A 14894-nucleotide genomic window follows, 5' to 3' on the forward strand; every position below is an offset into this window, starting at 1 on the left:
AGCTTGGGTGGCCCGAAAAGGTGTTTTTCATTTATTTTTGATGTTGCCGCCATGACATTAAGAAGCAGTCTCGCGGGGTTTTTTTCGTCTTACTTTGGGAAAACCAGACAAACTGTAGGCGAAAAAGCCTTAAAAATCGAGCGCGAAAACCCGAACAGTTAACGCGGCGGTTAAACGCGTTGGTGAGAATACTTTTGTTGTGTTTTATCGCTCGAGTTGGCCTCATCGTCACTGACCTGGGACGGGTTGTTTGCCTCACGAACTGGCAGAAATCAGCCATCGTAAAATTAAAAGAATCTGCGGATCTGGAACTCACTTTGGGTATGGAATTCACATTGGATCTTCCTTTTTTCTCAATCAATATACAGCGGATGGAAAGGCGAAAAAATCAAAGGTAGGAAGTAACGAATCCAGTAGTTAAGTAACCGCGAGCATGAAGAGAGGCATGTGTCGTCGGACATACCCAGGGTCTGCAGATAGGTTGAATCAGTGCCGTAGCTACAATGAGGCACACCGAGGCAGTTGCCTAGGTGTTTTTATGGCATATAACAATTTCTATAGCTCTAAAAATAACTCTTTTCGACTTTCTTCATTTGCCACAATATACACAAACCATCGAGGCGGAATGTCTATTTTTGAAAAAAAGAACTGAATATTAGATATAGTAAATAAACTCTACAAACTACGGTACCATACCATTTAATGTTGACCTATTGATTATGTGACGATATGTGAGACGTTTAGAAGTAGGTTTATGGTATTGGTTACAAAGCCTCATATGATTGTGACAGTAAATTTCTTCTTAATGCACATTTATTTTGTCTAAATTTATGTAAACTATGTAGAATTAACTTCAACTGTATCAAAAGTTATAGCATTAAAAATGTTGAAATGTTAATTTTTATGTAACATATATATGCATTTAATTCCACCAAAGATACTCCAGAATGCAGGAAATCGTTTCTTGCAAGAAAAAAATCCGGGGGGGGGGGGCATGCCCCCGGACCCACTGGACCGTTCTGCCTCGGTGTTTTTTGTTTTTTTTTAAGTCTGAATACGGCACTGGGTTCTACTGTAGCAAAGGTTTGCACAGATAAGAAAGTCTTTACATTTTTCGTAACACACTTCTTTTAAAAAACTGTTTAAAACTCTAATTTGTGACACGAACCCTTTAAACACACTGCTACACATGCACTAAGATTCAGTCGATCATTGCGTGTAACACCGCAGATAAACTAACACGGCATGTGTCTGGCAGACTAAGTTTAAAAGTGACGCTTAATTTTAGTTCCAAATATGTCTTGACACTAGACTATACCAGTGTGTTTCATAGATAAGTAACTTAAACGACCAATACAGTTTGTGATAACACCATATTGGGAACACTTTAAACACGCTTGTGTTCTAGTATAGTCTTGGATTACACGAGGTAAACATCCTACATATGGTTTTCATTTATTTCTCGTATAAATGTATACTGGTAACGGTCCTTAACACTTTAATCTTTTGATATGAAACGAAAATCGTCGAACAATTAAATGAAAGTTAATTTCACTGTAGAGCACAATTATTATCACTAGCACAGACTAACTTGAAAATTGTACCAGATCATTCTTAAATATGGGATCCATCCTTCTATAATGCGAATTACGTTATTGTTTTTGTTTTATTTTTATTTGCAATTCTAAAAACTATTGCTTCACAATGCGTGTAAGCCTTAACATAAGTCTTGTTGATATGATATGATTGTTAATAATCATCATAAATATTGACCATTCAATAAAAAAGATCGGCTAAATTGTACAAACCAGAAAAATAACCAGTTTTGTACAATTGGCTGCTTGCTTTATCTTGTAAACTAAAGCATGAGAATTCATTGACATCACATAATCACGTTATAAATGCCTACGATGTATTACTATGTAGATCCTGCATGATGTTGGGACCGTTTGCCCTGCTTGCCGTTTTGTCTGTTACTACAGCTACTTACCAGTGTGTCTGCAGCTACTACCCGACACGAAATGTCTATGACCAGGTTTGTATACTTCTCTTCTTTGACAGAATACACTGGCGTTAATGTTGCTAACGTCCCCCCCCCGCCACCCCGAATGATGCTTTCAATTACCAATCATCATCATATTAGACTTCTACTCCCTTTTTAAATAATCCCGCCTTCAAACTTGTATATTATGAATGTAAAACTGGCGTCAAATATCAACACTGAAATCACTATTTCTGAATCATCGGTGTTTGGACGAAAATATATATATATATATATATATATATATATATATATATATATATATATATATATATATATATGTGTGTGTATAGTAATTGTCCTTAAAAAGGTTTTGTTTTGTTTGAAGTTTAAGGTCTTCACCAATTAACATACAAGCCAATTTCAAATATGTTGAAAAGAAAACAAAAAACAACAACATACACTCCAGTTTTATTAAGTTCTTATCAATTTTATCACAGTGCTCGTATTAAAGGGTTTTTGTAATGAATTTCATGAATAAAATTCTGTCTAAAGATGTCGACATCCGGTCAAGTGGTCGGTATCATGAAAGAGTCTGACTGCAAGCCTCTGGCGAACCTTACCGGAAACCCCGCGTGGATCGCCCTCCAAATTGAGCACAAGGTAATTGTGTCATTGTGTTTATATTGTGAATTTGCATACTGAAACAATGTAAGTGTTCTTTTACTTATTCTAGTAATGGGGATCAATCAGGACCTACAACAACATAATAATTCATTTATGAAAGACTAGAATACAAAAACAGAGACTTACAAATTAACAAATGATCCACGCTTGTCTAAACATGACCTAAACTATACCTATCTATTTTCACTCATAAAAGAACTATAAAACAAGAACGGAAGAAACTCTCAATCTACACGTACTGGTTGAATGGCTGAACGCTACAATGTCGTAATTACATGAAGGAACATTATTTTAAGAACAGTATCTGCAAGGACATATCTGCTGTTGTTTCCAAAGTAAATCGGATTTTTTTTCTTCAAAACACGTTTATCTCTCTGCATAACACATGACCATAACGATAGCATCAGGCAGTAGACTGATATAGCTCTCTGCATAACACATGACCATAACGATAGCATCAGGCAGTAGACTGATATAGCTCTCTGCATAACACATGACCATAACGATAGCATCAGGCAGTAGACTGATATAGCTCTCTGCATAAACACATGACCATAACGATAGCATCAGGCAGTAGACTGATATAGCTCTCTGCATAAACACATGACCATAACGATAGCATCAGGCAGTAGACTGATATAGCTCTCTGCATAACACATGACCATAACGATAGCATCAGGCAGTAGACTGATATAGCTCTCTGCATAAACACATGACCATAACGATAGCATCAGGCAGTAGACTGATATAGCTCTCTGCATAACACATGACCATAACGATAGCATCAGGCAGTAGACTGATATAGCTCTCTGCATAACACATGGCCATAACGATAGCATCAGGCAGTAGACTGATATAGCTCTCTGCATAACACATGACCATAACGATAGCATCAGGCAGTAGACTGATATAGCTCTCTGCATAAACACATGACCACAACGATAGCATCAGGCAGTAGACTGATATAGCTCTCTGCATAAACACATGACCATAACGATAGCATCAGGCAGTAGACTGATATAGCTCTCTGCATAACACATGACCATAACGATAGCATCAGGCAGTAGACTGATATAGCTCTCTGCATAAACACATGACCACAACGATAGCATCAGGCAGTAGACTAATATAGCTCTCTGCATAAACACATGACCATAACGATAGCATCAGGCAGTAGACTGATATAGCTCTCTGCATAACACATGACCACAACGATAGCATCAGGCAGTAGACTGATATAGCTCTCTGCATAACACATGACCACAACGATAGCATCAGGCAGTAGACTGATATAGCTCTCTGCATAACACATGACCATAACGATAGCATCAGGCAGTAGACTGATATAGCTCTCTGCATAACACATGACCATAACGATAGCATCAGGCAGTAGACTGATATAGCTCTCTGCATAACACATGACCACAACGATAGCATCAGGCAGTAGACTGATATAGCTCTCTGCATAACACATGACCACAACGATAGCATCAGGCAGTAGACTGATATAGCTCTCTGCATAACACATGACCATAACGATAGCATCAGGCAGTAGACTGATATAGCTCTCTGCATAACACAAGACCATAACGATAGCATCAGGCAGTAGACTGATATAGCTCTCTGCATAAACACATGACCATAACGATAGCATCAGGCAGTAGACTAATATAGCTCTCTGCATAACACATGACCACAACGATAGCATCAGGCAGTAGACTGATATAGCTCTCTGCATAAACACATGACCATAACGATAGCATCAGGCAGTAGACTGATATAGCTATTGCATAACACATGACCTTAACGATAGCATCAGGCAGTAGACTGATATAGCTCTCTGCATAAACACATGACCATAACGATAGCATCAGGCAGTAGACTGATATAGCTCTCTGCATAACACAAGACCATAACGATAGCATCAGGCAGTAGACTGATATAGCTCTCTGCATAACACAAGACCATAACGATAGCATCAGGCAGTAGACTGATATAGCTCTCTGCATAAACACATGACCATAACGATAGCATCAGGCAGTAGACTGATATAGCTCTCTGCATAAACACATGACCATAACGATAGCATCAGGCAGTAGACTGATATAGCTCTCTGCATAACACATGACCATAACGATAGCATCAGGCAGTAGACTGATATAGCTCTCTGCATAAACACATGACCATAACGATAGCATCAGGCAGTAGACTGATATAGCTCTCTGCATAAACACATGACCATAACGATAGCATCAGGCAGTAGACTGATATAGCTCTCTGCATAACACAAGACCATAACGATAGCATCAGGCAGTAGACTGATATAGCTCTCTGCATAAACACATGACCATAACGATAGCATCAGGCAGTAGACTGATATAGCTCTCTGCATAAACACATGACCATAACGATAGCATCAGGCAGTAGACTGATATAGCTCTCTGCATAACACAAGACCATAACGATAGCATCAGGCAGTAGACTGATATAGCTCTCTGCATAAACACATGACCATAACGATAGCATCAGGCAGTAGACTGATATAGCTCTCTACATAACACATCACCACAACGATAGCATCAGGCAGTAGACTGATATAGCTCTCTGCATAAACACATGACCATAACGATAGCATCAGGCAGTAGACTGATATAGCTCTCTGCATAACACATCACCTTAACGATAGCATCAGGCAGTAGACTGATATAGCTCTCTGCATAACACATGACCATAACGATAGCATCAGGCAGTAGACTGATATAGCTCTCTGCATAAACACATGACCATAACGATAGCATCAGGCAGTAGACTGATATAGCTCTCTGCATAAACACATGACCATAACGATAGCATCAGGCAGTAGACTGATATAGCTCTCTGCATAACACATGACCATAGCGATAGCATCAGGCAGTAGACTGATATAGCTCTCTGCATAACACATGACCATAACGATAGCATCAGGCAGTAGACTGATATAGCTCTCTGCATAAACACATGACCATAACGATAGCATCAGGCAGTAGACTGATATAGCTCTCTGCATAACACATGACCATAACGATAGCATCAGGCAGTAGACTGATATAGCTCTCTGCATAAACACATGACCATAACGATAGCATCAGGCAGTAGACTGATATAGCTCTCTGCATAACACATGACCTTAACGATAGCATCAGGCAGTAGACTGATATAGCTCTCTGCATAAACACATGACCATAACGATAGCATCAGGCAGTAGACTGATATAGCTCTCTACATAACACATCACCACAACGATAGCATCAGGCAGTAGACTGATATAGCTCTCTGCATAAACACATGACCTTAACGATAGCATCAGGCAGTAGACTGATAAAGCTCTCTACATAACACATCACCACAACGATAGCATCAGGCAGTAGACTGATAAAGCTCTCTACATAACACATGACCATAACGATAGCATCAGGCAGTAGACTGATATAGCTCTCTACATAACACATCACCACAACGATAGCATCAGGCAGTAGACTGATATAGCTCTCTGCATAAACACATGACCATAACGATAGCATCAGGCAGTAGACTGATATAGCTCTCTGCATAACACAAGACCATAACGATAGCATCAGGTAGTAGACTGATATAGCTCTCTGCATAAACACATCACCTTAACGATAGCATCAGGCAGTAGACTGATATAGCTCTCTGCATAACACATCACCACAACGATAGCATCAGGCAGTAGACTGATATAGCTCTCTGCATAACAAACACATCACCTTAACGATAGCATCAGGCAGTAGACTGATATAGCTCTCTGCATAACAAACACATCACCTTAACGATAGCATCAGGCAGTAGACTGATATAGCTCTCTGCATAAACACATGACCATAACGATAGCATCAGGCAGTAGACTGATATAGCTCTCTGCATAACAAACACATCACCTTAACGATAGCATCAGGCAGTAGACTGATATAGCTCTCTGCATAACAAACACATCACCTTAACGATAGCATCAGGCAGTAGACTGATATAGCTCTCTGCATAAACACATGACCATAACGATAGCATCAGGTAGTAGACTGATATAGCTATTGCATTAAAGATGGGCTTCCGCTTCCTTTCTTCAAATACATACATGTATATACTTCTCTTATGTTCTGACTTTTTAATGGTTTCCAAATTTTAAAAACGTTCCAATTATGTTGACTTGCTTTATAATGTGTATGAATGTTAACAGTTGGGTTACATCGAGACCGGCGAACAAGTGGAGGCCCAGGCGTGCGAGGGAGATCCGTCCACCAGTGACCTCCGTAAGCCACATCATATATAGATCTTTAAATATTCTGAGCCAACTTAACAATACAACATTACAACTACCTCAACGAAGTATACCACATAACATTCTTAACTACGACTACACCTACCATCAGGATACCTCACAAAATCGCAAATTTAAAAAATATATAAACATGTGCCGTGAACAAAAAATATTTAAAAGTTTACAACTTGTTTTAGTCTTAACAATTATAATTATCGTCATGTTTATATCGAATGACCCCATCAGGTAATTCGGAGGCCGATGTGTTGGCCCATAGGAGCCATAGTATGGCATTTACGGTATTCTAATTTCATTCCAATTTTTTTAAATAACATTCATATTATAAAGTCTGATGAAGTTAATTATATTAAAATTATTCTGTGCCATGTCATTTCATTTACCAAGTAACTTCGAGTGGCAGCACCGATATGACGACTGGTATGATGAGCTCAACATCCGGTATGATGTCATCCACTTCCGGTATGATGTCATCAACAATGTTACCAGTCGTAACTTCGGGTCCTCTGACAGGAGGTAACATGTTCTTTGAGACGAGTTAATACCCAGCTGTTCTTGGGAATAGAAACATTTTATTCGGTACAATAGTCATGAAACTGAATCAGGATGTTTTCTTTAATGAACGCTAAGACAAAATTAAAACTGAGTCACATGTGATTAAAAAATAGGTCACTAGGTCAAATCTTATATTTATTTGGTCTGGACCATATCGTCAAACCATCTTTTGGTAGGGACTTGTTGTGTACCCTTAGATTACTTATTTGCGAAGAAATTACTTAATAAACTATTTCCTATACAGAGAGCAAAAACTGGTTCATAAATTTAATCAAGGACTTTATTTTCAATACTGTTTCAACGGATCTGTGAATATTAATATTGGTACAATGTATAATCAACTGAATCTGTCTAGTAAATAAATATATCTATTTTAATTCCAGGTACCTATGGCTGTTCACAGAAGTACTACCAGTTTGCTGCCAACGAGAACGGGGTATTATTCACTATCGATGACACGTGTTACGAGCTCGTGCCAACCCAGCACACGTGGTCGTTCGCGGAGGGCGACTGTCGCCAACGTGGAGGACATTTGGTTACCATAGATACCGCAGCTAAACAGAATGTCATATATGAGGTATGATAATGATCGAAAGGCAATTTAATTACATCTTGTTAGCTAAGTTATCGACAACAAAATTACGTTAAACAGACCAACCATTCGCTTAGAGTTTTCAATATTTCTTAGATACGATTTTTTCAATACTAGGGTTACTGAATCACTTTTATTAATTGATTTTGTTTCTTTTGTCTACGAAAGCTTTCAAAATACTTATGAAAGTTTCATGCAGTTCCGAATCCACAAACAGACACATTTCTCCGATTTTCACTGAAAAACATTCTCATTCAACAGAGGATAACTTGATAAATCTAAATCTGTGGTACACATAGCATCAACTCTGGTGGATGAGAATACTGAAAAAGTACTGAGGAGTTTTACACAACAGAGTTTAGCGGGGAAAAAACGCCTATAGTTTTCAGCTATTCGACAAATGTCATACGCATGTCTCTTTAATAATTGAAACTCGTGAGGTCTCATGACGAATAAATGTCTCATCATTTTCTCACTTAATCGCGATCGGGGTTAAACTACTGAGTGCCCTCTTTCTCTATAAAGTTTGAAAAAATAGGTTCAACATCTAGCAGTTCCGCCTAAAATACATCCCAGATTGGAACCTGTCAAAGGTCTGTCCAGAGTGTAATCGATGCTGGGTAGAAACTTTCCATTTATACTGATTGTTTGGCTAATATATGGATTCATTAGTGGTCGTGACCCCTGGTAGAGTTTCTTGTAGGTATAAGTTGCTGGATACCAACAAGTTTGTAATGATTTCATCATTCATATTATGCTTATAAACAAATATATTTCGGAATAAAAAAGGCCTAACTTACACAGTAATTGTCTACAGGTTGTAAAGAACTACCAGGGTTCCAACGTCTGGATCGGTCTCCATGACAAACTCACCGAGGATGTATTCCAGTGGGTTTCAGGTCAGTTCAAAACCAACTTTTTATAAAGTGTTATGACTAAATCAAAAGAAAAGAATTTTTCGTAGTTCTCGGACCGCTCCATTATTTCGTTATTTGCATTTTCAGTGTTGAGTCTGCGCATACTACGATCTCTGATAGTGTAGGAATTGTAGCAGGAGCCATCATATGTGTTATGTTTTTCTTGTAGCGTAGTCTTTCACATATCTGACAGTGTAAAAAGTATAAGACTTGGTCAATTATTATAGGAGATATTTGACGTTGTTTGGGGAATTTCTGGACATGCTTACCTGATACTTATAAAACGATATTGTTTCAAGTAAAACCCTTAAAATTTTATTGTAATGTCACATACTTTTTTATCAATATGAGACTGAAGAACCATATTTTAGTGACCAAGCTATGGTGACGATTACCTGTGCTCTATATGTTCCTTTGTGGTATTACTTTTTAAACTACCAGACTGTACGAGCATTCGGTATCTTTGAAATCATTTCAACGTAAGAAACTAAGGCTTGAACAAGTTAATTATCCAATTTCAATTGTAGTTTTATTTGTCCCCCAGGTGACCAAGTCTCCTACACAAACTGGTATCCCGGGCACAGGAACCCATTTTCTCATACCGTCGACGACTGTGTATCGCTCTGGTTGGGCGGCCATGCCGGACAGTGGGAAGATGAACGTTGCACGCACTACTATGCATACATCTGCGAGTTTGGTAGGGAATAATTTCGCCTGATAGACTGGTTTATAATCAAATACTGAAAAAGTTACTTTTGTCACAATATAAAGTCACATTAGTTGAGTGTCCAAGGTATGATTTGGACTTAATAATTATAGTGTCTGATGTATTCAGCTACTCCCAACTCGTCCTAGAATTACACAGAAGGAACTAAATTGAAGTTTGTTGAGCATGTCAAGGGGTGTGGCTTATCTTTAACGAATTCGAACACACACTTCTTAAAATATTGAAAACAAATTGTAAGAGAATATGACCATAGTTGTAATTTTTTACGCGTTTTTGTAGACGCCGTGACCGGAAGCGCTATCGGCACTACAGGAGCAACGTTACCACCTCAAAACCTAATTGAAGGTCAGTCATCAAACGTTTATCTCTATTTTCATACTTCAGAACGCAAAAAGGAGTACTTTACATAGCATTTCAATAGTCTTTGTTCATGGTTATGATGAGCTGTGCCGGAACAAACGGCATTTCGGCTTGAAAATAGCGATCAGTTCAAGATCAACGTCAATTAATTAATTAATTTTGCATTGGACCGATTGTTCAAAACATTGTTATAGTTAACAATGTGATTAAAGACATCGTTGTTAAGTTTAGATGTGAAATATATGACGATGTGCTCATATCTTTTAATATAACTGAGCACAGCTGAAATAGTTGTCAATAATTGTCAAATCTTGTAAAAAACACAGTGTGAAAATTAAACTCACAGAGCAGAAACGACTTGAAAAGCTAGCAACGATGACGGCAACAACAAAGTTCTGAACATTTGGTCCAATATATCATAAATGAAGTTGCAAGCATCCAATTAGTATTTATGATAGATACAAATGTAGAAGATATACACAGAGCCTCACATTCGTGATTATTCAATACGATATTTTATCGTTTGGTTAATCCCAAAACATAGCCAGAACTCCTTTTAATGTTATCGTAAAACTCGTTTAATAAATCGAAATTAAGAAAATCGCAAATGAATGACCATAGTTTGAATGATCAGTCAGAATGACTGACTAATGCCTTTTTAAATCAAACTATTTTTGCAGGCGACATCCATCTGTGTCCACTGAAGCTGCAGACGCTGTCAGTGCAGTACCAGACGACAGTTGCTCAGCATGGCAATAGTTGCTATGAGTTACTGCACAACAGGGTCACGTGGGCGCATGCAGAAAATCTGTGTCACCAGGTCATATTATATCTGAATATTTTTGTATTATATATATTTTTATATTATTCTTATTATTTTAACTGGTGTTTTCTAAAGAAATAATGTTGAGGAATTGTCATAGCTTTGTTGTCGGTGTACATGTACAACAACTTTACCCTTGGTCATAACTCAAAGGCGGTTCAAGATATTTGAATGAAACTTGGTACAAATGTTGCAAGAGGCAACACGCACATGTACATTTGTTTACCAAAGCACATAACTCCGGCTTAAATTATTGTTGGGTTTTCTTCCTTGTTTGACTAGAATAAAACAGCAGACAAAAATGGACGTTCGCTCCGTGTTGCTCTTGTACTTTTTAATTCTATGTCTGAAATTGATAAAGTTAACCCTTGTTGTGAAAATGAGATATAAGGGGAAGTTATGATGCACCACGTGACGTTTAATGCCCAAATCAGCATTTGATAACCTGGCAGAAAGTCAACCAGTCCTGCTTTGATGGTTCAAAAGTAAAAAAGGATACCATGTTTTTTTACATTTTCTTTAAGTCTTCTGTCATATCTAGAAAATACTAGACTGGGACCTACATGTTGAATGGATGTTTAGATAATAGTTTATAAGTTATAATTATTTATTAATGAGTTTAATACTTGATGTCCAATTAGGCTGGCGGCCACTTAGCTGACATTGGGGACGCAGCGGAGCAGCAGTACATCCAGACGTTTATGATGCAAAATAGTGCCGACCACGCCGTTTGGATCGGTCTTAATGACCACAACACCGAGGGAGCATTTCAATGGACGTCTGGTAAATAAATACTTTGGGCTTGTTCCGGTTCAGAGCCTGTCCTTTTAACATAGTATTAAATAATAATAAACCGTTGTACGAATAAGGTAGACGTCCATTTTGATATTTCAAAATATGTACCGTCCGGTTAACGGATACAGAATTGTCAATCAAGAGCTAACACCCATTTTAACACAGCGTTTGTGTAAGAAATATGCTATATAACTAACTGTCGCACAATTTTCTGTTTATCAATAACAGGCAAGCCGGTTACTTTTACAAACTGGATCCCCGGTCACAATGACAACTTTGTGGGCCACAACCTCGAGGACTGTGTAGCCTTCGTACCCTACAAGAATGGCACATGGGACGACATTTCCTGTGGGTCGCAGAGCGTCTTTGGGGACGGCGGTGAGACACACCCGGGCTTCTGTGAATATGGTACGTTGACCGACACTTTATGATTTCATCATTGAATTGTGCTTTGTGAATGACAGAAAGTTTTTTTCTGCCATAGGTGGCAGCATTAGTCAGAGTTTGGAGGAATATTTTTACATAATATTAGTTTGCAAATAATTATATATAACCATCCCATGATACTGCCACCTATAGTTTATGCATGACGGCTAGCGCCTCACCTCGTTGACAACGAAGACACGGTTGCTTTTCTAACGTAACACAGTATCTTCTTAAACATCGTCTTGTTAAAAAGGTAGTAAATCAGCAATCATGTTAACGTAAGATCTTTTTGACCTCATGGTTCATTTCAATTTACAAAAAAATGTACCATTTTATTCATAACGTCTTTTGGTATATCCATAAACTACACTAGGCTATACTCTGACGTGACAGTTTCTTCTCTTAGTCTATGACGTCATATTGAAGCTACTATGAAATTTACGTAATGGTATTTACTGTATAACGTTGTGACATGACACTTGGCATAAAAGTTCAAGTTAACTCTTTATTAACTTTAGGATTTGTATAGATATATTCCCTGAGAAATACTAGTAATTACAGTGATAAAAACTTTTCCGATACTTCTTTGTGACAACATTTCTCATCTGCATTTAAAAAACGTCACTAAGTCTTTTTTGTGACTACATGGCGCTTCTGCACATCTGTAGATTGCCGACACTAAGTCTTGTTTGTGACGTCATGGCGCGTCTGCATTACCGAAAACATTTCTGTTTCTTCTTTGTGACGACAAAGCGCTTCTGCATTTCCGAAAACGTTTCTGTTTATTCTTTGTGACATCATTGCGCATCTGCATTTCCGTCACTCTGTCTTGTTTTGGACGTCAAGGCGCATCGGCATTTCCGAAAACGTTTTTGGTACTCCATTGTGACGACATAATGCATCAGCATTTCCAAACAAAAAGCCGTTACTTCATGGTGACGACATGGCGCGTCTGTATCTCCGAACAAAAATCCGTTGTTTCTATTTCATATTTCTTTGACGCCATGTGACATTTTTCTGTATGACTTCATCTACATTTATCCCTTGACAATATTGGTACACAATTGATGTTTCTTTATGGCGTCATGTTGACATTCCTTGAAAATCTGCCTGTTCATTGGTTTCTCCGATCGCATCTACGTGACATCATACTAATTCAATATTTCGGTATCTAATAGGTACGCTGACAATGCTGATACAGTCCATATCTTCATTCTTATACATGCAGTTCACCTTTTAGTTCATTTCATCACAACATTTGCATGCATTTTTAACTGAATGTTATACTTTCAGAACTGATACACCCAGTTTCAGGAGTACAGATTGTTGGTTAAAGACGAACCCTGATCGACACCGGTACATTATTGTATTGTTTTTAGTAAATAAAATACAACCAATTGCGTCAATTACTGACTTGTATCTGATTATCAGTGGGGTAAGGTAGACAAAGGCAATTTATGGTATGGAATAGTAACATATTTACACTGTCATTGTATATACATGATCCAGATAAACTCGAAGTGTGAACTTGACTATAAAGCTTTGGGTCCTTAAGTACGCTCATCGCCATGATATTTTTCTATGATTTGATTAAGTAACCTTGTTTTATTCTCTGCCAATGGCCCAGTACCAAACGTATCCGATATTCAATTAATTACCGGGTGTGTGAAATTTTTCCTCGTTTACATAGTGGTCTAGCTATTTCATTAACTCTGACCTATATATTAATATAGAGGCAATAGGCTGTGTCTTTGATTTGGCAAAATAACCTATATACGCTGGTGGCCTCTGTGTGTATCTTAGAGAGTAAAAAAGATATTTTTCTTTCGCTTTGTTTTCCTAGATGAATAAGTGTCGAACGAAGGTTCCAACATGTCAGCTCACAGGTACTGACATCTGATTTATTTCACTTCTCCATGGCTGTTATGGTCACCTGAGGCGAAGTAGACAGTGTGAACCGCCAACATGTCATGTTCCAGCAGTGGCGAAGACGCCAGCGTGAACCGTCAACATGTCATGTTCCAGTAGTGGCAAAGTCGACAGTGTGAACCGCCAACATGTCATCTTCCAGCATAGGCGAAGACGCCAGCGTGAACCGCCAATATGTCATGTTTCACCTGTGGGAAAGTAGACCGTGCGAACCGCCAACATGTTATGTTCAGCCAGTGGCGAAGTAGACAGTATGAACCGCTAGCATTTAGCATTTACATGTAATAAATACGAAGCTGTAAGCGAGGATCTAGCTCCGGGCCCACTTTTTCAAAACTTAATACGCTTGCCACTCGCCCCCATTGAGCCCTTACGTACAATACTTATCCAGTCGGTGAATACTGCACCATTTTAACATCAGAGTTGGCGCGCAATGACGGCAGGGACATGCCCCAGGTAAGTCAATTCACAACCTTCAAGCTAGTGCTTGCCTCGATTGACCACCGCTTTGCCAAGTAGGAGCTGACCAGAAGGCGAGGGTAAATATGCTCAACTGCCTCCTTCACCCTTCATCCTTAAAACATAATGAAAATAATCATGATAATTCATATCAACACACGTAATACCATCGCATACTTTAATAATTTAAATAACTACAGTACAGTATACAAGTGTGATGGTGCTTTCTATATATGTGCACTAGATGATAAAGAGGCGCACCCAGGAACAAATTACAACATTCCCATTAAAATACATTGTCAACGAATAT

General features: G+C 38.4%; 1 protein-coding gene across 1 annotated transcript; it reads left to right on the forward strand.

Annotated features, from left to right (window-relative positions):
- Positions 1-1344: 1344 nt before the first annotated feature.
- Positions 1345-13553, forward strand: LOC128246340 (macrophage mannose receptor 1-like). The gene is made up of 13 exons (XM_052964530.1): positions 1345-1429; positions 1927-2035; positions 2537-2644; positions 6903-6975; positions 7389-7517; positions 7940-8133; positions 8966-9047; positions 9610-9762; positions 10072-10137; positions 10833-10972; positions 11617-11758; positions 11999-12178; positions 13490-13553. Exons 2-13 carry the CDS (start codon positions 1934-1936, stop codon positions 13528-13530), a joined length of 1410 nt encoding a protein of 469 aa, XP_052820490.1. The 5' UTR covers positions 1345-1429; positions 1927-1933; the 3' UTR covers positions 13531-13553.
- Positions 13554-14894: the final 1341 nt, after the last annotated feature.

This window comes from Mya arenaria, chromosome 9 (assembly GCF_026914265.1).
Source record: "Mya arenaria isolate MELC-2E11 chromosome 9, ASM2691426v1".
Lineage (NCBI taxonomy): Eukaryota > Metazoa > Mollusca > Bivalvia > Myida > Myidae > Mya > Mya arenaria.